Source organism: Tursiops truncatus, chromosome 20, assembly GCF_011762595.2.
Source record: "Tursiops truncatus isolate mTurTru1 chromosome 20, mTurTru1.mat.Y, whole genome shotgun sequence".
Taxonomy (NCBI): Eukaryota; Metazoa; Chordata; class Mammalia; order Artiodactyla; family Delphinidae; genus Tursiops; species Tursiops truncatus.
The window spans coordinates 11,117,348-11,144,917 of record NC_047053.1 but is presented as its reverse complement, the minus strand read 5'-3'; the positions used below and the strand labels follow the sequence as shown (position 1 = coordinate 11,144,917).

General features: G+C 45.2%; 1 protein-coding gene and 1 long non-coding RNA gene across 5 annotated transcripts in view; one reads left to right on the top strand and one right to left on the bottom strand.

The window, feature by feature from the left end:
• The window catches only part of UBE2G1 (ubiquitin conjugating enzyme E2 G1), a 103,951-nt gene extending 102,743 nt beyond the window's left edge, over positions 1-1,208 (bottom strand). For 3 of the 4 annotated variants that reach the window (XR_004523989.2, XR_004523990.2, XM_019926856.3), the window contains exon 1: positions 891-1,208. Coding sequence is in view for 2 of the 4 variants with exons in the window: in XM_019926856.3 (XP_019782415.1) it covers positions 891-936 (46 nt within the window). In the remaining 2 variants the exon portion in view is untranslated. The remainder of the gene's footprint in view (positions 1-890) is intronic. The other variant, XM_019926857.3, reaches the window with a different exon arrangement.
• Positions 1,209-1,405: 197 nt separating this feature from the next.
• Positions 1,406-27,570, top strand: LOC141277390 (uncharacterized). Its single transcript, XR_012328710.1, has 3 exons — positions 1,406-1,547; positions 10,077-10,226; positions 27,183-27,570. It is a non-coding gene; the product is annotated as an uncharacterized lncRNA (long non-coding RNA).

Sequence of the window (27,570 nt, the reverse complement as noted above, 5' to 3'; positions counted from 1 at the left end):
GGACAATGGGGGAGGGGGACGCAGGCACCTCTGGGGAGGCAGACTGGCCACCGCCCCAAGCCAGAGCCCGCGGGCCTCAGCCCCGGGGACCCGCAGGCCTGCACAGGAGCCGGAGTCGCTCGGAGCACAAAGCCCCGAGCCGGCCAGCGAGCGGCTCTCGGCTCGGCCCGCTCCTACCCTCCCCCAGCCGGGCGGCGCAGCCGGAGCCCGTGCCAGGCGGAGGCAGGCGAGGCGGCGTCCCGCGCCCCGCAGGGTTCTCAGACCCCGCGCGCCCGCGACGAGGCCGCGGAGGCCGGGGCTTTTGTTGTCCGCCACAACTCCGCGGACCCGGCGCTGCCTGGGCAGAAGTTTGGCGCGCCTCACCTATCCGCCCGGGGGCCAGTTCCTCTCGCCCACCCTGCCCCCGGCTGTCGGCCCGCGGCTCCGACAGCCGAGCCCCGGACGCGCAGCCGGTCCGGCCCAGACGCTCTTCCTGCCTCGGGGGTCCGGCGGCCTCTGCCGCACCTGAGCCCGGACCCGCCCCTCCAGGGAGGGTCCGCCGGGGCTGTGGACCTACAGCCCCTCCCCCGCAACGTCCCACCGAACGGTGGGGGAGGGGGCAACCTCCCCTCCTTCCCCCGGGGCGGCAGGCCCGGTCCTGGGGCCGAGGCTGGGGCGCGTCCCCGCCCCTAATGCCCTAAGAAAGCAGGGAAAGAAGTAATGGGCCCGGCTGGGACTGGCGCCCTGGCTCCCCAACCTCGCAGGCCCGCTCCCGGCCTCGCCGGGGGCTGCCGCTTCCCCTCGCCCGTCCGGCCGCCCGCCCGGGAGCGCCCAGGAGGAGGAGAGGAGGAGCAGGCAGCTGCTCGCCGCGATCGCGGCCCGGGCCGGCGCCCCTCCACCCGCCCGCTCACCTGCCAGCTGTCTTCGCAGTAGCAGTGCCGACTGCAGCTCCGTCATCCTCCCCGCCAAGGGCCCGGGCTGGCGCCGGGGCTTCCAAAGAACTGGGGACAGGCTCTGGGGCTGCTCGAGCTGGGTGTGCTGAGGAACCCGGGCCCCCACGACGGGAGCGCCGAAGCCAACGGAGGCTGGGCTGGGGCGGCGGTAGCGGCGTCTCGCTGCCGGTGCGAGTCAGCTCGCTTCAGCTTTCCTCACAGCGCCTCACGCCCGGAAGGGGAGGGTACCCGTGCCGCCGCGGCGCGCACTGGGACTTCGCTCGCCCGCTTCCCTCCTTCAACCCGCCAGTCGGCCCCACCGGTGCCTTCCCCCGCCACTGCCTCACTGCGCGCAGGGTCGCTCCACGCAGGCGCGCTGGGGCTGCCTACTTCGGAAGCTGCCCTCCCGCTAGGCCGACCCCTCTGGCTCCCTGCCCCGCCTCCGGAGGCGGAACCCCGCCCCCTCCGCGCAGTGGCCCCTGACGCCGCCATCTTGGGAAGGTCGCCGCCTGGCCTGGTGCCGGGGCCTCGGCGGGAGACGCCCCGCAGACGCCATGACAAAGAGGTCGCGGAGGGTCAAGACAGCACCTCCGGGTCGAAGCAGGTGGTCTGAGAGTGAAGGGGCCAAAAGAAGTGGTAGGTGCCTAGTTGTTGGCGAGCGCCCAACAGCTATCTAACACTCCACATATGGTGTGCGAATTAGTCATTGTTAAAGGCGAACTTAGTATACACGGTGTGCCCCATTTTAAGCACACCTCCAAAATAGACTTCAGATATGCTGGTAGTTCACTTTACAGAAAGTTGCACAAAAAGATTCTTGAAATAAAAAAAATGTTCTGCATCTCATAGCACAAAATGTTTAAACACCATTAATAATCTCTATGTGTAAAGTGAGTTGAGATTAGCAAAATCTGATATACACGGTGCAAAATATCCAGAAAGGCATCTACTATGTAAAGTCTAAGTGCGGGATCTAGGGTTTGGAAAAAGCAACCTTACCCCGCTCTACCTCTTCTCATCCTCATTCCCACAGCTTTCTGCCTTGCATAACAGAGTCTTAATAAAGAGACGGAGCAGAAGGAAAAATGATACCTAATGGCACTCAAATGTATCTGTTCCTTCAAAAATATTTACTGAACCTGGGCTTCCCTGGTGGTGCAGCGGTTGAGAGTCCGCCTGCCGATGCAGCGGACACAGGTTCTTGCCCCGGTCCGGGAAGATCCCACATGCCGCGGAGCGGCTAGGCCCGTGAGCCATGGCCGCTGAGCCTGCGTGCCCGGAGCCTGTGCTCTGCAACGGGAGAGGCCACAATAGTGAGAGGCCCGCGTACCGCAAAAAAAAAAATAAAATAAAAATAAAAATATATATATATATATATATATATATTTCCTGAACCTGCATTAACTTTGCACCTGAACTGTAGAAGACACAGAGAACACAGCTCTGTTCCTATCCTCAAAGGTCTTACAGTCTCCGTGAGCTCCAGGTAGGGTAGCCAGAGGAGGACCAGGTTCTAATACAGTTTCTTGATTCCAAAAATTACTGAAAAAATTGTCCTCACTCTCCCCCTAAAACAAGACTTAAAAGGAACAAATAAACATTAAGAGTGAATCTGCAGGGCTTCCCTGGTAGCGCAGTGGTTAAGAATCCGCCTGCCAATGCAGGGGACACAGTTCAAGCCTTGGTCCAGGAAGATCCCACATGCCGCAGAGCAACTAAGCCCGTGCGACACAACGACTGAGCCTGTGCTCTAGAGCCCGGGAGCCACAGCTACTGAGCCCGCGTGCCACAACTACTGAAGCCCGTGCGCCTAGAGCTGGTGCTCTGCAACAAGAGAAACCACCACACTGAGAAGCCCACGCACCACAACAGAGTAGCCCCCCTCGCCGCAACTAGAGAAATACGACGTGCAGAAAAAAAAAAAAAAAGAGTGAATCTGCATAAAAACATAAATCTACCATTAAAAAAAAAGGTGAATCTGGACTCCTTTGGGAAACAACTCCCTGGAGCTAACCCAGGTTTTGTGAAGCCTAAAATTTACTCCGTTTGAAGGACTCTCTTTAGGGAAAAAATTTTTTTAATTGCATTTGAATATGATTGTCTATTTAGAATGAGAAAATAAACCACAAATAACTGTATGCTTGGAAAATTGTTCCCTTTCTCTGAGATCTCTTGAGGCAGGTTGTCAGAAATTCTGCTTGATTGCAACATGGTTTCCTCTCTCACCTAAAACAAATTCCAGCCTTCAGGGGAGCTCTAAAGCTTCCTTAGCTTTACCAGAAAAAAAATCCGTTTCTGACACCATCCCTCCTTTCTGGACCAAAAATCTTTCTATTTAAGTAAATTTTTAGTTTTATCAAAGTAGTAAATACACATAGTTCATAACCGGTGTATTAAGGATTATAGTGAAAAACAAACGTATTTCTCACATGTGCCCTTCACCATTCCTAAATCCTGCTTACCAAACGCAACCCCTTTTAACTCTTTTAGCAGTTTCTTCTCGTAGTTACCTCCATTTATTCTAAATGATATAATGCTTTTTCTTGACTTATCCATTTTAGACCTTATATATTTATTCTTATTGTAACTGATAAGGATTTAACTGTCATGCTACTTTCCATCTTTTATTCTCCTAAATTATTAAATTATCGTATTTAGTTATAGCAATAAATGGTTTTTACACTATTGTGACTTTGTAAATGTTGAATAGGAGAGTCAAATACTATAATGGATTATATTCATTCCTTACACAGATTTTTTTTTGGAGGCCTAGTGTTTCTAATTATACTTTTTTTTTCTTGCAGTATCTTGATTATAATTAATATCCTTCCCTTCCCTATTCCACCCTAGTGCTATCGTACCACTTACCCTATCAAGCCCTTTTTCTTGAAACTCTCCCTTCTAGAAGTCTCTATGTTACCCTCTAACCTGGGCTGGTTGCTTTGGGCTATGCTTCCTACATAGAAGTCTTCTTAGGACTCCCCTTGGCTGCTCTCCTGGGCTGAGTCTACTGCATCCTAGATCAAGTCTAATTACTTTTTGTTACTCCCTTCTTTTGCTGGAGCATATTATCAGATAACTTCTGATGAGTATACATGAGGCAAATTTTCCAAGTCCTTATAATAACAGCTGAAAATGCCATTATTTTAAACATCTATAATTAAGTGCCACTTTAGCTGGGTACAGAATTTTATGTTTAAAATCAAATATTTTTTCTTGAAAAATGTGAAAGCATTGGTCCATTGTCTTTTAGCATCCAGTGTTGCTGTTGATTCTTATTCCATTGTCAGTGACCTCAGTGACCTACTTTTTTTTCTTCTCTGGATAGTCTTAGGATTTTTTTTTCTGACTGTGTTGGGTCTTCGTTGCTGCACGCAGGCTCTGTCTAGTTGCAGCAAGCGGGGGCTACACTTTCTTGCGGTGGGTGAGCTTCTCATTGCAGTGGCTTTTCTTGTTGTGGAGCACGGGCTTCAGTAGTTGTGGCGCACGGGCTTAGTTGCTCCACTGCATGTGGGATCTTCCCGGACTAGGGCTTGAACCCGTGTGCCCTGCATTGGCAGGTGGATTCTTAACCACTGTGCTACCAGGAAAGTCCTTTTTTTGTATTTTAAAGTATCATGATAATATGCTTTGGTTGTCTATAGGATGTTTTCTTTTTTTAATTCACTGGATTCACAGTGAGTTTTGTAGTGACAGAATGGTTGTTTTCATTTACATACAGAAATAAGCTTAGAATAATGAGATAGTCTGCATTTTTCTGGTATATAAAAAATTATTTTAAAAAGCAGTTGAGGGGCTTCCCTGGTGGCGCAGTGGTTGAGAGTCCACCTGCCGATGCAGGGGACACGGGTTCGTGCCCCGGTCCGGGAAGATCCCACATGCCACGGAGTGGCTGGGCCCATGAGCTATGGCCACTGAGCCTGCGCGTCCGGAGCCTGTGCTCCGCAACAGTGAGAGGCCCGCGTACCGCAAATAATAATAAAATAATAATAATAAAAGCAGTTGATTTTTGTATGTTGATCCTGCAACCTCACTAAACTCTAAATTAACAATTTATAGATTATTTTTATTTTCTATGTAAATAATGTAAGTCCAAATAATGGTGTTTCTATTTCTTTCTTTTGATACATTGTTTCTCTTTTTGCCTCACTGTGCTGGCTAGGACCTCCAGCAGAGTTGCGTAGAAGTAGTAGTGGGCACCCTTATTTTTTTCCATTCTTAAATGGTTATTTTGATGTTTCATTATTTTTTTCATGCTGTAGATTTTTTTGTAGATCACTTTAACAAGCTAATGAAGTTCCCTTCTATTCCTTGCTTATTAAGATTTTTAAAATTAATTTATTTATTTTATTTATTTATTTTTGGCTGCGTTGGGTTTTCGTTGCTGCATGCGAGCTTTCTCTGGTTGTGGCAAGCAGGGGCTACTCTTCATTGCGGTGCGCAGGCTTCTCATTGTGGTGGCTTCTCTTGTTGCGCAGCACGGGCTCTAGGCATGCGGGCTTCAGTAGTTGTGGCTCGTGGGCTCTAGAGCACAGGCTCAGTAGTTGTGGCACATGGGCTTCATTGCTCCATGGCATGTGGGAACTTCCCAGACCAGGGTTCAAACCCGTGTCCCCTGCATTGGCAGGCAGATTCTTAACCACTGCGCCACCAGGGAAGCCCTAAGATTTATTTTTAAAATAATCCCCAAATCTTTATCTCCAGCCCAGATCTTTCACTAGTTCATGTCAGCGCATCTAACTGTCTAACTCTGTGTTCATTGACCTAACAAATGTTCATTGAACACCTACTGTGAGCTAGAGGTGATTCTAAGACCTAGGGTCAGGGAGTAAACTAGACAGACCAAGTTCCTGCCCACATGGCACAGACATCCAGTGAGAGAGGACAATCAGTTAAAAAGGTAAACAAATATTAAACAAGTCATCATTATAACAAGTGATATGATAGAAGTAAAAAAGGAAAAGAGTAAAGTTTAGATAAGGTAGTCAGGGAAGTCCTCTCTCAAGAGATTATATTTGAGCTGAGTTCTGAATTACAAGTAGGAGATGCCATTTGAGGATTCTGGGGAAGAGCATTCCAGGCGAGGAAAAGCTACTTCTAAGACCCTATGGTAAGAAAGACCTCGGCTTGGGACTTCCCTGGTGACACAGTGGTTAAGAATCTGCCTACCAATGCAGGGGACATGGGTTCGAGCCGTGGTCCGGGAAGATCCCACATGCCGCGGAGCAACCAAGCCCGTGTGCCACAACTACTGAGCCTGAGCTCTAGAGCCTGCGAGCCACAACTACTGAGCCCGCAAGCCACAACTACCAAAGCCCGCACGCCTAGAGCCCACGTTCCACAACAAGAGAAGCCACCGCAATGAGAAGCCTGTGCACCACAACGAAGAGTAGCCCCTGCTTGCCGCAACTAGAGAAAGCCCACGCACAGCAATGAAGACCCAACACAGACAAAAATAAATAAAATAAAATAAATAAATCCAAAAAAAGCCTAAAAAAAAAGAATGTAAACCCTGAAAAAAAGTAAACCCTGAATATCAATTTAGAAATGAATAAATAAATTTATTTTTTAAAAAAAGGAGAAAGAGCTTGGCTTGTCCAAAGACTAGAAAGGGGGTCAGCATGGGTGTGGCGGCCCTACTGGAACCTGATGAAAAGGGTGCTAAGAGCAGGTTGGAGAGGCAGACAGGGGTCATCTTACAAAGGAGGCCTTGTTGACCACAGGAAAGAGTCTGGATTTTAGTTTAGTTACAGTGGAAGCCTTGAGACTGGTGATTTTTTACATTGTTTAAAACTCCCTTTGGCACTTATACAAAAGAGAAGACTTTACTGGAAGATCAGTAAGAAGGTTATTGCAGAAGATGAGGCAAAAGATGGTGGTAACTTGAACCAGAATGGGGGCAAGGATGGTAAAGTAGGTGTGGGGAGGGGAGATTGGGAACGGATTTGAGATAAATTTTGGAAGTAAAATAGGAAGGGCATGCTGATGGATTGAATGTGGGTGAAGGGGAAAGACAACTCCTAGGTTTATGACCCCTGGAAGAACTGGCTTTATTTCAAAAAGGAAGATGGGAACAACAAGTTCAAGTGGGTGATATAAAGAGATCTATTTTGGATGAGTTATATTTTAGCTCTTTATTAGACATCCAAGCAGAGATGTCAAATTAGCATATGCATACATAAGACGAGCTCAGAGGAGAGGCCAAGGCTATAGGTTATAGATCTATAGATACAAATTTGGAGAGATCAGGTTTCCTAGGGAGAGAGTGAACTGAAATTTTTTTTATTTTTATTTTTGGCTGTACCACGTGGCTTGCAGGATCTTAGTTCCCCAACCAGGGATGAACACAAAGGAGAAAAACAAGTGTGGGGTGTTACAAAAGCCAAGACAGGAGCAAACGTTCCCAGGAGGAAGGAATGGTCAACTGCAACAGGCTATTGAGAGGTAGAGAAAGATGAAGACTGAGAAGGATGCACTGAATTTTTTTTTTAATTAAGACAACATTCACTATGTACAAAGTAACTGAATAACCACTTTGATGCATTACCTCACAGATTACATACATTAACCCTATTATTTCCATTCTACAGATGAGGAAACTGAGGCTTAGATTCAGCAGCCTTCTCAGATGTCAAATCCTCTTAAAACATAGTAAATGGTGGAATTGAGATTGAAACCCCAACTGTCTGTTGCCAAAACCTGAGCTATTACCCACTGTACTGTACAGCCTCCTGTAACAGCAGGTATAAGAGGCTGCATTCTGTCTCCTTAATATATTAAGTTACTTAACAACTCACCCAGGCATGACCATACTACCTGTTTCACATTTCACTACCTGAAAGAACTTAGTAACATTTCACACCCAGATGTTTGTGCACTTTGTCTTCCAAATCTTTTAGGAAAATGTTCAACGAAGAAATTTCCAGCATTAACCTGCAGGTGGTCTCAGTATTAACACTATTCTATTCAGAGAAATCTTTATATAATGTATTCTGCATTTGGAATTTTTTTTCTTGAGGTATAATTGACATATTAGTTTCAGGTGTACAGCATAATGATTCCATGTTTGTATACACTGAGATCACCACAATAAGTCTAGTTACCATCCATCACCATACATAATTAACAAAAAAATTTTTTCTTACAATGAGACTTTTAAGATGTACTCTCTTAGCAACTTTCAACTATTCGATACAGTATTATTAACTATAGTCTCCATGATACACATGACATCCCCGTGACTTGTTTTATAACTGGAAGTTCGTACATTTTGATTCCTTTCACACTCCCCCTCCCCCACCACGCACTGAATTTTGAAACTGAGAAGCTGTTTTTGACCTTGATAGAAGGATTTTGATGGAGCAATGTTGACAGCAGGCAGAGCAAAGTGGGTTGAAGGCTAAATGCAAGATGGAAAAATAGAGATCTCAGTGTCGTGTGCTTATTTGAGGTTTGTGGTCATGAACTGCAAAAGGAACCAGTAGGTCCAGCCCGGTAATTTTTTTTTTTTCTGGCAATTTTCAGTTGCTCAGGTGTAGGCATGAAAAACTCTGATAGCTGGGGTACATTTAGGGTTGGGGGCTATCCGTCAAGTAACTGGAGATTGAGATGGAGACAGGCAAGTTTGTTGAAGTTGTATGAAGAGAGTGCCTGTAGTAATGGACTCTTCTCTAAGCTGAGTAGAGAAGGAAGTGAAAATGGGAGGGAGCTGATGGTGAAAAAGTGATACAAATAATGGGATCTTGATGAGTTTGAAGAGTGGTGTGGTATAGACACTAAAGCAAATTGGCTGGCAGGATAGGAAATGGTGGTCAGGGTGGGGGGTTTGAAATCCAGAATTCAGTTGAGGTATGGTCATGGGTGGTGAGTTGGTCTCCTGTGAACATAGGAGAGGCTGGCGGGTGGGGAGGGGAGGGGAGGGGAGGAAGTCAAGGAGGTGACAGGCAGGAGTACTGGATAGGTCTTCCACGTGGGTAATTAAGTCCCCAAGGACAAGAGGTGGAGTAGAATGAAGGGAAAGGCTGTGAACCAGGAGACAAAGTTATTGGTGAATGGGTCCACAGATGATAGCAATAAAGAGAGTAATAAGTGGGACTTCCCTGGCGGTCCAGTGGTTAAGACTCTGTGCTTCCACTGCAGGGGGCAAGGGTTTGATCACTGGTCAGGGAACTAAAATCCCATAGGCGGAGCGGCACGGCCAAAAAAAAAAAGAGAGAGTAATAAGTGGTATAGCGGAGATGGCGTTAACCTCCAAGAGCTTGGGTTTGGGAAAGTAAAGGAGAAGAAAGACTGGGAAGAAGCAGTGAGGAACCAGGAGACTATGCTAAGCCTACTGGCCCTGAGATCCATGAAATGTGAGAGAAGACAGCCTTCCCTTGAGAGGGCTGAGGAACCTGAGTCCTTAGAAGAGAGCCGGGTTCAGATAAGGCCAGGAGGTGAAGAAGTGTCCCGTAAGCACCTCAAGCTACTGTGATCAGAACACACTGTCAGGGTGGGGGTGGGGAGATAAATCAGGAGTGTGGGATTAACATATATACACTACTCCCTATAAAATAGAGAAACAACAAGGACCTACTGTATGGCATAGGGAACTATACTCAATACCTTATAATAACTTATAACGGAAAAGAATCTGAAAAAAATAGATATATTTTTATACATATAAATGAAGCACTTTGCTGTACACCCAAACCTAACACATTGTAAATAAACTATACTTCAATTTTTTCTAATGGTTAAAATTAAAAAAAAAAAAAAAACCTTAAAAGTAAAAACAAAAACCTCACTGTCTTCCCCCCAACCTGCTGTCACATCTGACAGTACCTAGTCACCCAGGTCAGAAAAGAGAGAGTCAGCCTCGGTGCCCCACCCCCTTTCTCACATCTGATCAACCACCAAGACCTAAGTGTTCCCTCTTTTCCATTTCCTTGGACACTCCTTAATCGAGGACTTGATGACTGCTGCAACCTCTGGAAGGGTCTCCTGGCCACTGGTCTTGACCTTCTCTCCCTTCATCTATTTTCTGCAGCCACAGCAAAACTTTCAAAATGCAAATCTGCTATTGTTCCAATCCTACTTAAAACTCTTCAGTGGCCTCCCAAGTATTACAGGATGAAGCCCAAGCTCCCCAATATGGTTTATAATTTTTTTTTTTTTTTTTTTTAGGTACGCGGGCCTCTCACTGTTGTGGCCTCTCCCGTTGCGGAGCACAGGCTCCAGACGCGCAGTCTCAGAGGCCATGGCTCACGGGCCCAGCCGCTCCGCAGCATGTGGGATCTTCTCAGACCGGGGCACGAACCCGTGTCCCCTGCATCGGTAGGCGGACTCTCAACCACTGCGCCATGAGGGAAGCCCCACAATATGGTTTAATTGTCCTTTACAGTCTAGTCTCTGTAGACCTCTCCAGGTTTATCCTGCACCTCTCATCCTGTACCTTTCCCTGACACTCTCTGCTCCTGGCACAGTACACTTCCTTTCCTTCCTCTAAAAGGTCAAGGGGTTTTTTTATACCTCTGGATCTTTCCACTTGCTGCTTCAACTGCCCAGCACGCTCTTTTCTGCTGTGTACTTGGCAAGCTCCTACCAATTCATCTTTCAGGTCCTTGAAGGAAGCCATTTCCTCCAGAAAACCTTTCACAATCTCAAAATTAATCTTACTCCTATGTTTCCTATCTCCAACGTGTATTACATATCCTATCCTAACATTTATCATGCAGTATTTCAGGTTTTTTCCTTTCAATTGTCAGTAAGCTTTGGGATGGCAGGACTCTATTTTACTTCTCTGTTCTCAGAACTTAATATAATGATGCTATGCAGTGGGCACTCAACAAATATCTGTTGAATGAATGAGTCAATCCTATTAAATTAATAATAAGATAGTCTTTCAAGACTAGTATAAGCCTACACTTATTAAATTTGGGTTTGTATACCTGGCAGAGGGTGGTACAGAGTGGTGTGCCAAGGTGTTCTTGAAGCCTCAGAATAAACCTCTTTAGGATTGTTAATTTTACTAATTTTTTTTTTTTTTTTTGCGTTATGTGGGCCTCTCACTGTCGTGGCCTCTCTCGTTGCGGAGCACAGGCTCCGGACATGCTGGCTCAGCGGCCATGGCTTATGGGCCTAGCCGCTCTGCGGCATGTGGGATCTTCCTGGACCAGGGCACGAACCCGTGTCCCCTGCATCGGCAGGTGGACTCTCAACCACTGCGCCACCAGGGAAGCCCAATTTTACTAATTTTTTTGAGGTTAAAACGTAAAAAATAATTAAAGGAAAATGTGTAACTTTAAATGCTTATTTTAGAAGAGAAGAAAGACTGAGAACTTCATGAGCTAAATACTTATTGTAAAAAGTTAGAAACAGAATAGCAAAATAAACCCAAAGAATGATGCTGGGACAACTGGATATCCACGTACAAGAGAATGATGTTGGATCCCTCCCTCACACCATATACAAAAATTAACTCAAAATGGATCAAATTCTAAGTATAAGAACTAAAACTAAAGTTTTTAGAAGAACACATAGGGACTTCCCTGGTGGCGCGTGGTTAAGAATCCGCCTGCTGGGCTTGCCCGGTGGCGCAGTCGTTGAGAATCTGCCTGCCAATGCAGGGGACACGGGTTTGATCCCTGGTCTGGGAAGATCCCACATGCCACGGAGCAACTGGGCACGTGAGCCACAGCTACTGAGCCTGCACGTCTGGAGCTTGTGCTCCGCAACGAGAGAGGCCGCGACAGTGAGAGGCCTGCGCACCGCAATGAAGAGTGGCCCCCGCTCTCCGCAACTAGAGAAAGCCCTCACACAGAAATGAAGACCCAACACAGCCTAAATAAATAAATAAATAAATTTATTAAAGAGAAAAAAGAATCCGCCTGCTAATGCAAGGGACACGGGTTCGAGCCCTGGTGCAGGAAGATCCCACATGCCGCAGAGCAACGAAACCCATGTGCCACAACTACTGAGCCTGCACTCTGGAGCCATGAGCCACAACCACTGAAGCACGCGCACCTAGAGCCCATGCTCCGCAACAAGAGAAGCCACCGCAATGAGAAGCCCACACACCGCAAGGAAGAACGGCCCCCCCTCGCTGCAACTAGAGAAAGCCCATGCACAGCACTGAAGACCCAAAGCAGCCAAAAATAAATAAATTAAATAAATAAATTTTAAAAAAGAAGAACACATAAGCATAAATCTTTGTGACCTTGGATTAGGCAATGGTTTCTTAGATAAGACAACAAAAGCACATGCAACAAAAGAAAAAATAGATAAGTTGGACATCATCAAAATTAAGAACTTTAAAAAAAAAAATTAAGAACTTTTGTGCTTTAAAGGACATTGTTGAGAAAATTAAAAGAAAACCAAAACAAAGGGAGAAAAGTTTTACAAATCATGTATCTGATAAAGGATATCCATTCATAATATATGAAGAACTCCTACAACTCAATAATAAAAAGACACCCCAATTTTAAAGTGAGCAAAGGATCTGAATGGACATTTCTCCAAAGAAGATATACTAATGGCCAATAAGCACATGAAAAGATATCAATATAATTTGGCATCACAAAAATGCAGTCAAAACCACAATGAGATATTACCTCACAACCACTAGAATGGATAGAATACAAAAGACAGATAATAAAAGTGTTGGGGAGGACATAAAGAAATTGGAAACTTCATACATGTTTGGTGGAATTGTAAAATGGTGCAGCCACTGTGGAAAAGTCTGGTAGTTTCTCAAAAAAGTTAAATATAGAATACTAGGGACTTCCCTGGAGGCGCAGTGGATAGGACTCTGCACTCCCAATGCAGGGGGCCCGGGTTCGATCTCTGGTTGCAGAACTAGATTCCACATGCATACCATAACTAAGGAGCCTGCCTGCTGCTACTAACACCCGGGGCAACCAAATAAAATAAATTTTATAAGTAATAATAAGGGCTTCCCTGGTGTCGCAGTGGTTGAGAGTCCGCCTGCAGATGCAGGGGACACGAGTTCGTGCCCCAGTCTGGGAAGATCCCACATGCCGCGGAGCGGCTGGGCCCGTGAGCCATGGCCGCTGAGCCTGCGCGTCCGGAGCTTGTGCTCCGCAACGGGAGAGGCCACAGCAGTGAGAGGCCCGCGTACCGAAAAAAAAAAAAAAAATAGTAATAATAATGGTACTTACCTCTTAAGTTGTGGTGAGGACTGAGTTAATGTATTTAAAAATATATAGAGAATACTACATGATTCAGCAATTCTACTCCTAGGTATGTACTCAATAGAATTGGAAACATGTTCACACAAAAACTTGCACAGAAACATTTGCAGCATCATTATTCATAAAAGCAAAAAAGTGGAAACAACACAATTGTCCATCAACTAATGAAGAGGTAACCAAATGTGGTATATCCATACAATGGAATATTATTCAACCATAAAAAGAAATGATGTACTGTTACATGCTACAACGTGGTTGAACGTTGAAAACATTATTCTAACGGAAAGAAGCCAGACACTAAACCCCACATATTATATGATTCTATTTACATGAAACACCTAGAATAGGCAAATCTGTAGAGACAGAAAGTAAATTAGTTGTTGTCTAGGGATGGGGTCGGAGGGAAGGAAATGGAGAGGAACATATAATGGATACAGAATTCTTTTTGGAGTGATGAAAATGTTGTGGTAATGGCTGTTCAACTCTGTGAATATACTGATAACCACTGAAATGTGTATACTCTATATGGGTGAATTTCATGGTATACAAATTATATCTTAGTAAACATGTTATAAAAAATAATAAATATACCCAAAGAAATAAAATAATAAAGGCGAGAGCACAAGATTGAGAATATAAACAACAATCAGGAAAACCAGTAAAGAGGAATAACAAGGCCAAAAATTGGTCATTTGAAAAGTCTAATAAACTTGACAAACTCTGGCAAACTAAAGAGAAAGCACAAATAAAATTAAGGGTGAAAAGAAGCAAAACCACATGGATTAAAAAGATAATAAGAGGATTATGAACAATTCTGTACCACAATTTGAAAACTTAGATTAAATGGATAACTTCCTAGAAAAATATAATTTAGTGAAAGACTTAACAAGTAACAGAATGTAAATCAACTATACTTCAATAAAATAAATTTTAAAAAAGAAAAAACAAATAATACATTTTTAAAAAGAAGTAATGAAAAGCCTAAATAATTCCATTGCTATTAAATAAATGGAATTGGTAATTAAATGTCTTCCTAAAAAGAAAACTACGGCTCAGATATTTTTGGTTTTGCTTTTTACTTTTTTTCTTTCTTTCCTTTTTTCTTCCTTCCTTCCTTCCTTTCTTTCTTTCTTGGCTGCATCAGGTCTTAGTTGCAGCTGGTGGTCTCTTCGTTGAGGCGCTCTCTTAGTTGTGGCGTTCAGGTTTTCTCTCTCTAGTTGTGGCATGCAGGCTCCAGGGCACGTGAGCTCTGTAGTTGTGGCAAACAGGCTCCAGAGCACGTGGGCTCTGTAATTTGCGGCACACAGGCTCTCTCGTTGAGGCGCACAAGCTTAGTAGTTGTGGCGCGAGGGCTTAGTTGCCCCTCGGCATGTGGGATCTTAGTCCCCCAACCAGGGATCGAACCCACCTCCCTTGCATTAGAAGGCAGATTCTTTACCACTGGACCACCAGGGAAGACCCAGGTCTAGCATAATCTTTTATTTTTAAAATAAATTTATTTATTTATAGTTGCAGCAAGCGGGGGCTGCTCTTCCTTGCGGTGTGCAGTCTTCTCATTGCAGTGGCTTCTCTTGTTGTGGAACACCGGCTCCAGGCGCATGGACTTCAGTACAGTAGTCGTGGCACATGGGCTCAGTAGTTGTGGCTTGTGGGTTCTAGAGCGCAGGCTCAGTAGTTGTGGCACACGGGCTTAGTTGCTCCGCGGCATGTGGGATCTTCCCCTACCAGGGCTCAAACCCACGTCCCCTGCATGTGCAGGCGGATTCTTAACCACTGCGCCACTAGGGAAATCCCTCCTTTTTTTTTCTTTAATATTTTATTTATTTATTTGGCTGCGGTGAGTATTAGTGGTGGCTTGCAGGCTCTTAGTTGTGGCATGTGGGATCTAGTTCCCTGACCAGGGATTGAATCTGGGCCCCCTGCATTGGGAGCGCAGTCTTAACCACCAGGAAAGTCCTGATGCAAAATTCTTAAAGGAAAACATTAGCGAATTGAATCCCACAATATGTAAAAAAAAATAGCACATCATGTCTAATTTGAGGCTGGTGTAAAAGCATAAGGAAGCCTTGTGGGGCTGGGGCGAAAGGTATGAGGGGAGAGGATGGCAGGCTGTGACGTCAGCGGTACTAGGCTTCCTGGACCAGAGTGAGGAGTGGATTTTATTCTATTTGCAGTGGGAAGTCATTGTAGAGTTTGAAGTAGTCTCTCCTCCTTCAAGACGTTTAACTATGAAGGAGAAAAGAGGTGGGGCAGTAGCTCAGGGGAGGGCTATGTATGCACAGCCCAGAAGACAATGACTTAGTCTTTTTTATTGATGCTCCCTCCTTATACCCTCTACCCTCCCAGCTGTTTTCACAGATTTGAGCAGCAAACCTGTTCCTTTTTGGATCATGGTGGAGTAACAGTGCGTGCACAGGTGCCTGCAATTCCCCTTAAATGATAATTAGCTTCTTCATACTTTGGTGCTTTGGTTCTGCCATCTGAAAAATGGGATGGGTCTCCAGAAGGTGTTGAGTGTAAGGCCTTTGGGTCCCTCAGAGGAAATGTTTGCTAGGACACCAAGCTTCCTGCAGGCTGCAGAGCAGCCCCACCCACCCTCAGTGCTTGCTGAATGCCTCACAGCAACCCTGAGGGTCCCATCAGAGAGACTGAGGCCCAGAGAGGGGAATCGGACTGCCCAAGGTCCCAAGGGAGGCAGAGATCAATCCAGAGACAGAACCCAGGCCTCAGTTCTCATTTCCTGTTGTTCTCACGAAGCACACTGTGGCCAGAAACAGTGAACTTGAGACTCAGAAAGTGCTAAGATCTAATTCCCCTGAAAACCTCACCTCTCCTCACCTGTCCTGGGTATTTAGGACTCCCAGAAGTCCTTATCTGCCCCACGTGCCACCCATCTCTGAGCCTAGGTCCCCTCACCTGTCTGGGTGTTTGCCAGCCTTAGCAATAAGGAAGCTGCTGTTGATCTCAACAAGTATGTTGATAATGGAGTTACAGCAGGATGAGCCAGAGGAGAGTATGGAAGGACTGACCCTGGGTGACTTTTCCAAGAAATACGACTATCAGGGAAGGAGTCAAAAGATAGAAGGCAGTAGCTAAAAAGTGGGACCAAAAGAGAAGTTTTTGTCATTGGGTTTCGGTTGTGATTTCCTTTTAGGTTGAGGGAGTTGAGAATAAGCTGGAATGCTGACAATGAGTCAGTGAAAAGAAGGATGATAAAGATTCAGGAGAGGGAATTCCCTTTCGGTCCAGTGGTTAGGACTCCGTGCTTTCAGGACTGAGGTCCTGGGTTCGATCCCTGGTCGGGGAACTAAAATCCCACAAGCTGCATGGCAAGGCCGAAGGAAAAAAAAAAAGATTCAGGAAAACAAGAGGGTAACAAATTGAGCAGGGTCCCCAAGAAGGGGAGGAGGTGTGCCCCACAGCACAGGTGGAGAAGTAAACTCCAAACAGGAAGGGGAATTCTCTCTTCGAAACTAGAGAGAAGGAGGAAGGAACTAACGTGGATGAAGGTGAGTTGCGGGGGGGGCAGGAGGCCATGGGGGAGGCAGGAGGAGCAAGGGTACAAGGGGGTGTGGAGGTTTAAGAAATAGCCACTGTGGGGCTTCCCTGGTGGCGTAGTGGTTGAGAGTCCGCCTGCCGATGCAGGGGACGCGGGTTCGTGCCCAGGTCCGAAAAGATCCCACATGCTGCAGAGTGGCTGGGCCCGTGAGCCATGGCCGCTGAGCCTGCGCGTCCGGAGCCTGTGCTCCGCAACGGGAGAGGCCACAGCAGTGAGAGGCCCGCGTACCGCAGAAAGAAAAAAAAGAAATAGCCACTGTGGAGAACAGTAGAGAATTGACTCGGGAAACAGGGAAGAATGATCAGGCAACCTTGAGAGCCCAGCTGCTGTTGGAATACATTTATAGCAGCACCAACCTGCCCAGATACGTGATTTTTTTTTTCAGCCGTGTTCACTTGCCCAGATGTAGACACAGAGAAGCTGGAGATTTGGAATGATTTAGGGCTGGTATGACACAAAGACAAGTGTGGAAGAGAGTTGAGGATATTGGTGAAAGGGTTGACATGATGGACCAGAGACTCCTGTTATTGAAAAAACAACTATCCTCAGAAGAATGTGTTTTATTGGTACCATTTTTCCAGGTTCATGGAAAAGCTCAGACAAAGTTCTTTTTTTAAATTATTATTTTTTAAAACAAATTTATTTATTTATTTATTTTTGGCTGTCTTGGGTCTGGTAGCTGTGGCCCGCGGACTCTCGCCCTCACACTGCAACCAAGAGCCTGCGTGCCACAGTGAAAGATCCTGCATGCAGCAACTAAGACATGATGCGGCCACAAATAAATAGATGTTTTTTAAAAGAAGAGTATAAAAAAAAGAAATAGTGGCTCTGTGTACACACGCACACACACACAAACACTACATAAACAAAGGAAACACATAGTTTGATGACTAGGAAGAGGCTGTGAGCTGATTTCTTAGTGGTTCAAATACTTAGGGCTGTAACTGCTAAAGTTAACGTTTCTAAACAACAGGGTCTATTTTTTAAAAATTGTTTACTTCAGGGGGATCAAAGGAGGCTGATAGATGATGACCCTGTTATACTCCTGACACAGTTAAAAATGCACCTGTTCACTCCTTCCGACAATCGCTTGTTCGCTGGTTTTTCACACATACATTCAGCAGGTGGGTGCACGTGAGAAAAGTCTGGAGTTGAAAGGCGATCTTGCATCATTCAGGACTTAATTCCTACCCTCCACACAGACGTAAATCTCACCCTTAAGAGCTTATCATTCCCAAAGAAAGTCAAAGCATTTAAACCAATGCCTTAAAGATTCTGCTTCCATTCTGAGATGGAATTATACTTTGGTTCTTCAGCAGGGCTGACCTTGAATGGTGATGTCCCCCAGGGCTCTGGACAGCACATGGTGATTTGCACATGGGCAAGTTCACGCCCATTTATCTTTGACAAAGTCCCATAAACAGTGTACTGAAACACCCGCCCGTCCCCCCCAAAAAAAGCATAACTACACCTGGTCACCTTGTTTAGCTATACTTAGGCAATGCGTATGTTGATATAATTAGATGATCAAAACGCCAACAGTAATTCTTCCAAAGGAACTGCAGCTAATGATACAAGACCCTGCTGGGATTACCAAGGTGGGGAACTGTGGATGCCACCGTCTGCATCTATTTGTGGAAGGATCTCTTTCTCTGGCTGGAGTTGACTCTGCCAGCATGGCAGCCAAAAGTGTGGGAGAATTAACATGCCCTTCTCACCCCCAGCTGTCCTCACTGGACGACTGATCTGATGGGAGTTGGTATTTACTCCAGCTCATCACCCCTCAGGTGGGAAAATTCTGAGAGGCGTGTTCTGCGCTGATCCCCAGAGGTCCCCTGCAGAATCGGGCACTGTTGCCCACAGAGGTCACCTACCTGACAGTGCTTTTATTTATTTATTTTTTTAAACATTTGTTTATTTGGTTGTGCCAGGTCTTAGTTGCGGCATGCGGGATCTTTTAGTTGTGGCATGTGGGATCTAGTTCCCTGACTAGGGATCAAACCTGGGCTCCCTGCATTGGGAGTGCAGAGTCTTAACCACTGGACCACTAGGGACGTCCCGACAGTGCTTTTTTTTTTTTGATTTATTTTTGGCTGCGTTGGGTCTTCCTTGCTGCACGCGGGCTTTCTCTAGTTGCAGAGAGCGGGTGTTGCTCTTCCTTGTGGTGCACGGTTTTCTCATTGCAGTGGCTTCTCTTGTTGCTGAGCATGGCTCTAGGCATGCGGGCTTCAGTAGTTGTGGCTCGTGGGCTCTAGAACACAGGCTCAGTAGTTGTGGCACACGGGCTTAGTTGCTCTGCAGCATGTGGGATCTTCCAGGACCAGGGATCAGACCTGTGTCCCCTGCATTGGCAGGCGGATTCTTAACCACTGTGCCACCAGGGAAGCCCCTAACAGTGCTTTTTACTTGCTTCTTCCCCTTGCTTGCTTCACGTCCCCACTCCTCTACAGGTGTTCCTGGGATCACCTGCCAAAGAAACCTCTTGCATTCAAATCTTTGTCTCAGGATCTGCTTCTGGGAAAATCCAAACTAAGACAGGGGAACGTTGCCAAGTATGAACAAAGGCCCTTGGAAGCCCAACTGATACTCATTATCAGAGGCAGCCTCTCTCTTACCCCATAAACTAATTTAGCTTCGCAGCACTCTCAGAAGAGCTTTTGACTCACTCATCATGTATCTCATGGGAGGAAAGGGGGCTGCAGGGCAAACAGTGCATGTTTCATAACTTCTTTCACTTAGTTTTAACTCTTTTAGGCTGAGACAGAGTGTGACATCTAAGGAGGGGTTGGTGAGGAGTGGGTACAACCTGGCAGGGTAGTGGGGCTATTCTTCACAGCATGAAGTTCATTGTTTGTTGGTTTATAGCTTCTTACCACAGAAAATCTCAAACATACACAAAAGTAGAGAGAATAGAATAATGAACCCCTGTGTATCCATCATCACATTGGACAACTACCAACTTATAGCCAATATCTCCCCACTCCACCCCCAATTATTTTTATCTTTTATTATGTACATTTTTTTATTTTTGGCTGTGTTGTGTCTTTGTTGCTGCCCGCGGGCTTTCTCTAGTTGCGGCGAGGAGGGGCTACTCTTGGTTGCGGTGTGTGGGCTTCTCATTGCGGTGGCTTCTCTTGCTGCAGAGCACAGGCTCTAGGCGTGCGGGCTTCAGTAGTTGTGGCATGTGGGCTCAGTAGTTGCGGCTCACAGGCTCTAGAGCGCAGGCTCAGTAGTAGTGGTGCACGGGCTTAGTTGCTCCCCGGCATGTGGGATCTTCCCAGACCAGGGCTCGAATCCGTGGCCCCTGCATTGGCAGGCGGATTCTTAACCACTGCGCCATCAGGGAAGCCCCACCCCCCCCAATTATTTTAAAGTGAAGCCTGTAGGGAGGGAATTCCCTGGCGGTCCAGTGGTTAGGACTCAATGCTTTCACTGCGGAGGACCCAGGTTCAAACCCTGGCTGGGGAACTAAGAACCCCGTAAGCCCCGCGGCCAAAAAAAGAGTAAAACCCATATATATTATTTCACCTGTAATACTCAGTATCTCTAAAACATCAGGACTCTTTTTTTTTTTAACGTCTTTATTGGAGTATAGTTGCTTTACAATGGTGTGTTAGTTTCTGCTGTATAACAAAGTGAATCAGCTATCCCTATCCCACCCCTCTAGGTGGCCACAAAGCACCGAGCTGATATCCCTGTGCTATGTGGCTGCTTCCCACTAACTATCCCTTCTACGTTTGGTAGTGTATATATGTCCATGCCACTCTCTCACTTCGTCCCAGCTTAGGACTCTTTTTATAAGCATAAACATAGTATCATTATCATATCTAAAAAATTAATAATTCCTTAATATTATCAAATATTCAGTCAGTGTTCAAATATCCCCAACTGCCTCATCATTATTGTTATTATTACTATTTAGTTTTTTATTATTATTACTATTTAGAACTGTAGACCTCTTACTAGTTTACAGTTATCTAAAAAAAGGTCCATATTTTTTGATTGGTTTTATGTCTCAAGTTTTTTGGTTTTGTTTTGTTTTGTTGCCGGGCTGGGTGGCTTGTGGGATCTCAGTTCCCTGGGAACCCAGGCCATAGCAGTGACGGCACTGAATCCTAACCACTAGGCCACAAGGAAACCCCCTTAAGTCTTTTTTTAGTCTGTAGGTTCCCCCTCCCCATCTCTATTTGTCTTTCCTTGCTATTTATTTGTTGAAGAAATCTGGTCGTTTATTCTTATATAATATCTTGAGAGTTGAATTGTTACTGACCACATCAACAGGGTCTGTCATTTAACATGTTCTCCAACTTTCTCTATTTTCTGTAAAGTGGTAATCAGATCTACAGAGCTGATCAAATTTGGATTCCATTTTGTTCCAAGACACCTTTTTATGTGGTATTAGGGACTTCCATCAAGAGGTACATCTGTCAGGTTCTTCTTTGTTTTCTAGTTTCTATCTTGATTAAAAACAACCACAACCACAAAGCTGTGATGTTTACACTGCCATGGGACAAACAGAATTGTGATTTACCTTTTGTAACTTATGTGGCTGATTCCCCAGGTTCTTCTGCAGTGTGAACTAACCTGTCCCCAATGGTTACAGTGTTTTCCTGCTGGGATTCTGAGACATGGCTAGGAGTCAAATGGAGAGCAATGTCTTCATGTGAGAGGGCCAGTGAGGGTAGGGGACAAGATTTCAAAAATACCTGACTCAAGCTATGGACGCAGGAAAACTGTGTTTGAATCCTCAGGCAAGGCTCAGCTGGGTAACCATGGATAAGCAGCTTAACTTCTTTTGACTCTCAGTTTCCTCAACCCTATACTGTGATAAATAATAATCTCTCCCAAATAGGGCTTACAGTGGACCTTTTATTATTATTATTATTGTAATTATTATTATTATTTTCTTTTTTTGGCCACACCACACGGTACGCAGGATCTTAGTTCCCTGACCAGGGATCGAACCCATGGCCCCTGCAGCGGAAGCGCAGAGCCCCAACCACTGGACTGCCAGGGAAGTCCCTGTAGTGGACCTTTTTAATCTTGTGGTCACCCAGCATCTTTTGGAAAACCCCTCCTACACAAGCCAAGACAATTTCTCATTATGAAAATAGAAGGTACAATAAAAGATAGACTCTTCTATCCAGCCTCCTGTGTAGTTAGGGCATAGGTATGTGGTCCAGTCTTTTCCAATGAGATGCAGCTGACTTTGATTCAGAAGAGAGATATATGAGGAAGAGGATGCTGCAGGGAGTGGCAGGAACTCAGAGCTTTTGTGGGGCATTTGGAATACTCGGAGTGGAGATCCTTTCTCCCTTATGACAATGCCCAGTGGTGGCAAAAAACAGGCGCTTTGCTGATAACAGTCCTGGGGTAAAATTGGCATATTGTTCCTGGCTATGTAGCCTTCAAGCCCAATTCTCTATCCTGCTCAGAGACTGTGTGAGCTATTTATATCCTTAAATACATTCCTTTACTGTTTAAACCAGTCAGAGTATATTCTTTTATTTGCAGCTAAGTTCCCTGACAATTATGGGGATTCCAAGATGTTGCTAAATATGGTGTCTAGTATGAGGAAGGGACGAGTCAAACTCTACCTGAAGCCTCTGGCCTTCTAGGTAGATGACATAATGCATTTTATTATTGTTTACGTCAAACTAAGTTGGGTTTTCTGTTCTTTGTGCTTAAAAGCATCTGGATTGATTTCCGTGTGTACCTTCAGTGCCTGGTTGTACCTAAATATGCTCAATACGTGTTTGTTCGTAATCACCTTTTAAAAATTACAATATAGGTAATTCCCTGGTGGCACAGTGGTTAAGAATCTGCCTACTAATGCAGGGGACACGGGTTTGATCCCTGGTCCGGGAAGATCCTACATGCCTCAGAGCAACTAAGCCCGTGCTCCACAACTACTGAGCCTGCACTCTAGAGCCCGCAAGCCACAACTACTGAAACACACGCGCCTAGAGCCCGTGCTCCACATTAAGAGAAACCACCGCAATGAGAAGCCCTGAGAAGCCCACGCACCGCAACGAAGACTCAACACAGCCAATAAATAAATAAATAAATAATAAAATAGAAATTACAATATAAGGACATAAAATAAACTGTACATATTTGAAGTATATCATTTGAGTTTCAACACATGCAAACACCCATGAGTCCATCACCTTAATTAGGCAATGAACCTACCCATCATACCTAAAAGTTTCTTCGTGCCCTTTTATAATCTCTCCCTCTTTCCTTCCACCCCAACCCCAGGCAATCACTGATTCCTTTGCTGTCACTTTCTAGAATTTTACATAAATGAAATCAAACAGAATATACTCTTTTTGGTCTTCTTTCACTCAGCATAATTATTTTGAGGTTCATCATGTTGTGTGAATCAATAGTTTGTTCTTTTTAACTGCTGAGTAACATTCTATTGTATGGATATACCATAATTTGTTTATCCATTCTAATGGTGGTCATTTGGGTTGTTTCCAGTTTGGAGTTATTACCAGTAAAGCTTCTATGAACATTTGTGTAAAGTCTTTGTTGGGGAATTCTCTGGGTCCAGTGGTTAGGACTCCGCACTTCCATTGAAGGGGGGCGCAGGTTTGATCCCTGGTCTGGGAACTAAGATCTCACATGCCCCGTGGCACAAAAAAGTCTTTGTGTGGACGTGTTTTCATTTTTCTTGGGTAAGTATCGAAGGACAGAATGGCTGTGTTGTATGGTAGGTATTTCATTTTTAAAGAAAATGCCAGACTGCTTTCCAAAGTGTTTGCTATTTTACATTCCCACCAGCAGTGGATGAAAGTTCTACTTGCTTCACATCCTTGCCAGCACTCAGTAAGGTCAGTTTTTTAAAAGTTTCTAGCCATTCCAGTAGTACCTCATTGTGATTTTACTTTGCGTTTTCCTAATGATGTTGAGTATCTTTTTCAAATATTTATTTGCTATCTATGCATCTTCTTTGATGAAATATCTGTTTACATTTTTTGCCCATTTAAAAAAATTATGTTGTCTTCTTATTGAGTTGTAGAAGTTCTTCATGTATTCTAGTTACAAGTCCTTTCTTAGACAGGTTTTGCCAATACTCTCTCCCAACCTGTGGCTCAGCTTTTCATTTTTGTAAGTGTCTTTTGAAGAGCAAAAGTATTTATTTTAATGAAGTCCAATTTATCCATTTTTTTATAGTTTGTATTTTTTGTGTCATATATAAAAAATCTTTGCCAAACCCACGGCCATTACTATTTTCCCATAAGATTTATATTAGCAACTTTGTAGTTGTAGCTCTTATATTTTTTAGGCCTGTGATCCATTCTGAGTTAGTTTGGTTACGTGGCGTGAAGAAAAGGCCAAGGTTCATTTATCACAGCAATTATTTATTATGTACTCTTTTAAAACTTTTCCCCCAGTTTTACTGAGGTATAATTGACATATAACATTGTATTTGTTTAAGGTATACAACATAATGATTTTATATATGTATATACCGCAAAGTGATTACCAAAATAAGTTTAGTTAACATCCATAACCTCACAAGTTATAAATTTTTTTCCTGTGATGAGAAATTTTAAGATTTACTACTCTCTTAGCCACTTTCAAATATACAATACAGTATTGTTAACTATAGTCACATGCTATACATTAATCCCCAGAACTTATTCATCTAATAACTGGAAGTTTGTACCTTTTGACCACCTTCATCCCCATCCCACTCCCCGCACACACAGTGTTTATTGTTTGGGTCATCTGATTTAGTCCTGACATTCTTTGAAGTAAGTATTATCATGCCCATTTTACTGATGAAGAAACAGAGTCTCAGAGAGGATAATTGCTTTGTTGAAGGTCTCTTCTCTAAGTTGTTTTGATAGAAATTTACATGTAATTCTCCCTATTATATTTAAGGTTTTTTTTTTTTGGCTGCCAGGGAATTCCCTCTCCCTACTATATTAATCGCCATTACCTTCCTATTAAAAATGTGAATAGAATTGGTGTGTCCATTAGGATTCTTTGATTGCAAACAACCAGAATCACCCAACACTTAACCCTAATGCCTAAGGATGTATTGGGTCCCCTGACTCCAAGAGTTGGGCTGGTTTCCCTACTAAATCAGGGTTCCAGTGATGTCCCTAGGCCTTGGCAGATCTCTGTCTCTCTCTCTGCTTGGCTCTGCTCTCCTTTTTTCATTGGCTTCCTTCTCAGGCTTCAGATAGAAGCCCAATGATGGCAGCAGCTTTCAGGGTCGAGACCCACCAAGAGGATCATCTGCCTTGTTCCGAGAAGCCCCAGCCTCCTGCTTGCTAACTTCAGACCCTTGGCTTCTGGAGGTACACGCAGGAGGAACATGAGACAAAACCTTTCCGAAATGTACAAAAGGGCCGCTTCTTTAAGCCTGTCCACGCAGCACCTGCATCAGAACCACCTGCGGGCATCTGGTAACAGGCAACTTTCTGGGCCCAAGCCTCTCTTCCTGCAGATTGACTTATGAGGCCCCAAGAAGGAGAGAGATTCATCAGGGAGCCAGGGCTGATCTAGGAAGAAAGCCCAGGGAGGAAGGGAGAGAGAATGAGGGGCAGGAAACATGTCCAGCCTCAGCTCCAAGGACTCCCATGTATTTTCCCTCTGGCTCCGTATCAAGAGAAAAGGCCAGTGCTGAGCCCAGCAGGAGGCTTTGGAGGGAGGTGGCTTCCTGCTAACTAGGGCCTCTGAGTGTGTTCTGAAGGCTCAGATTGCCGCCCCTCACCTCCCAGGGAGGCTCAACATAGCGGGCATCTCAGGTCTCCCAGCCTCAGGCACAGACATCTTCTGTTAAAGGAGGAGGCGTGGCTAGGGGAAGGAGCTGGGTGGGTCAAGCTCTAGCAAGTATGAGAGCTGCCTCCTTTGAAAGGGCTCAGGAAGGTGGGGAGGAGTGCATAGGCAGGGTAAGCTAGGTAGAGCCTGATCCACTAGGGAGGGAGGCAGAGGGAGGCCAGGACCTCAGTCATTGAGGAGGTAGGCACCTACCTTCCCTCTGCCCCACAGAACCTGTTCCACTGCTGTCTTTAGTTCCTCCCCTGGGCCAGCCAAGGGCCTCAGGGGTAGAGGTAGGTGGGCAGAGAGGTGATGGGAGGAGAAGCAGACAGGTGATGGGAGGGAAGAAGCTGCCCAGCCCTGGGGAACAGATGTCTGCAGGAGAGACAGGTGCCCAGTGCAGGCAGATGCAGCTTTCCCATGATCACCTGCTCCGGAGCCAGAGGAGTGACCCTGTCCATCAAGGGATGGGCACTGCCTCCTGGTTTCATTAATGCCATTTTATTATTTATTTTTCATTTTTTTGGCCACACCCTGCAGCATGTGGGATCTTAGCTCCCTGACCAGGGATCAAACCCGGGCCCCTTGCAGTGGAAGTGCAGAGTCTTAACCACTGGACCACCAGGGAAGTCCCTCATTAATGCCATTTAAAAATATATATATGTGTGTGTATATATATATATATATATATATATACACACACATATATATATTTTTTAGCTGTGTTGGGTCTTCATTGCTGTGCAGGGGCTTTCTCTAGTTGCGGCGAGCAGGGGCTACTCTGTTGCAGTGCACGGACTTCTCATTGCGGTGGCTTCTCTTGTGGTGGAGCATGGGCTCTAGGCGCGCGGGCTCAGTAGTTGTGGCTCGTGGGCTCTAGAGCACAGGCTCCATAGTTGTGGCGCATGGGCTTAGTTGCTCTGCGGCATGTGGGATCTTCCTGGACCAGGGCTCGAACCCGTGTCCCCTGCATTGGCAGGTGGATTCTTAACCACTGCGCCACCAGGAAGCCCCATTAATGCCATTTTATACTTCCTCAGCCCATAAAATGTCATCTTATGGCCACTACATCAGCACAGTACTTGTTTGGTTGGTTAGCTGTAAGATTTAGAAACAATGCAGGATGGGACTTCCCTGGTAGCACCGTGGTTAAGAATTCGCCTGCCAATGCAGGGGACACGGGTTTGATCCCTGGTCCAGGAGGATCCCACATGCCGCAGAGCAACTAAGCCCGTGCACCACAACTACTGAGCCCACATGCCACAACTACTGAAGCCCGCATGCCTAGAGCCTGTGCTCTGCAACAAGAGAAGCCACTGCAATGAGAAGCCCATGCACTGCAACGAAGAGTACACTGCTCGCCACAATTAGAGAAAGGCTGTGGGCAGCAACAAAGATCTAACACAGCCAAAAATAAACAAATTTTAAAACTTATTAAAAAAAAGAGAAAGAAAGAATGTAGGAACAGTCTTCTCATCCCAAACTCTCATTGTATAGATGGAAGACTGAGGTCTGGAAGGGGCAGGGCCATGAAGCTATTTAATATGCTTATCACCTTCTCTCATGGAGCACTGTGGTAGAAAAGTCCCCTACTTTAAAAATTATTTTATACATGCACACATACATAATATACATATGAAATATATATTTCATAATATGTTGGTGAATTTGATATTTCAAAAACTCATAAGGCACCCAAAAAAATAAGTCTTCTTCCCATTTCTATTCTTGGTCTCCCAGAATAACTAAGCCCATGCACCACAACTACTGAGCCCACATGCTGCAACTACTGAAGGCCGCGTGCCTAGAGCTCATGCTCCCAACAAGAGAAGCCACCACAATGAGAAGCCTGCGCACCATGACAAAGAGTAGCCCCCGCTCGCCGCAACTAGAGAAAAGCCCGTGTGCAGCAATGAAGACCCAACGCAGCCAAAAATAAAATAAATGAAATAAATTTTTTTAAAAACCCCACTTAATTTTAGTACCTAGCTGCCTCATTCTTCTTAACAGTACGTAATATTTAATTGTGTGGCTGAAGCATAATTTATTAACGACCCTCCTATTTAGGTTCCAAACATTAACTATGAAAGCTATGGTCCAGTGAATATCCTGGTGCATATTATGTACG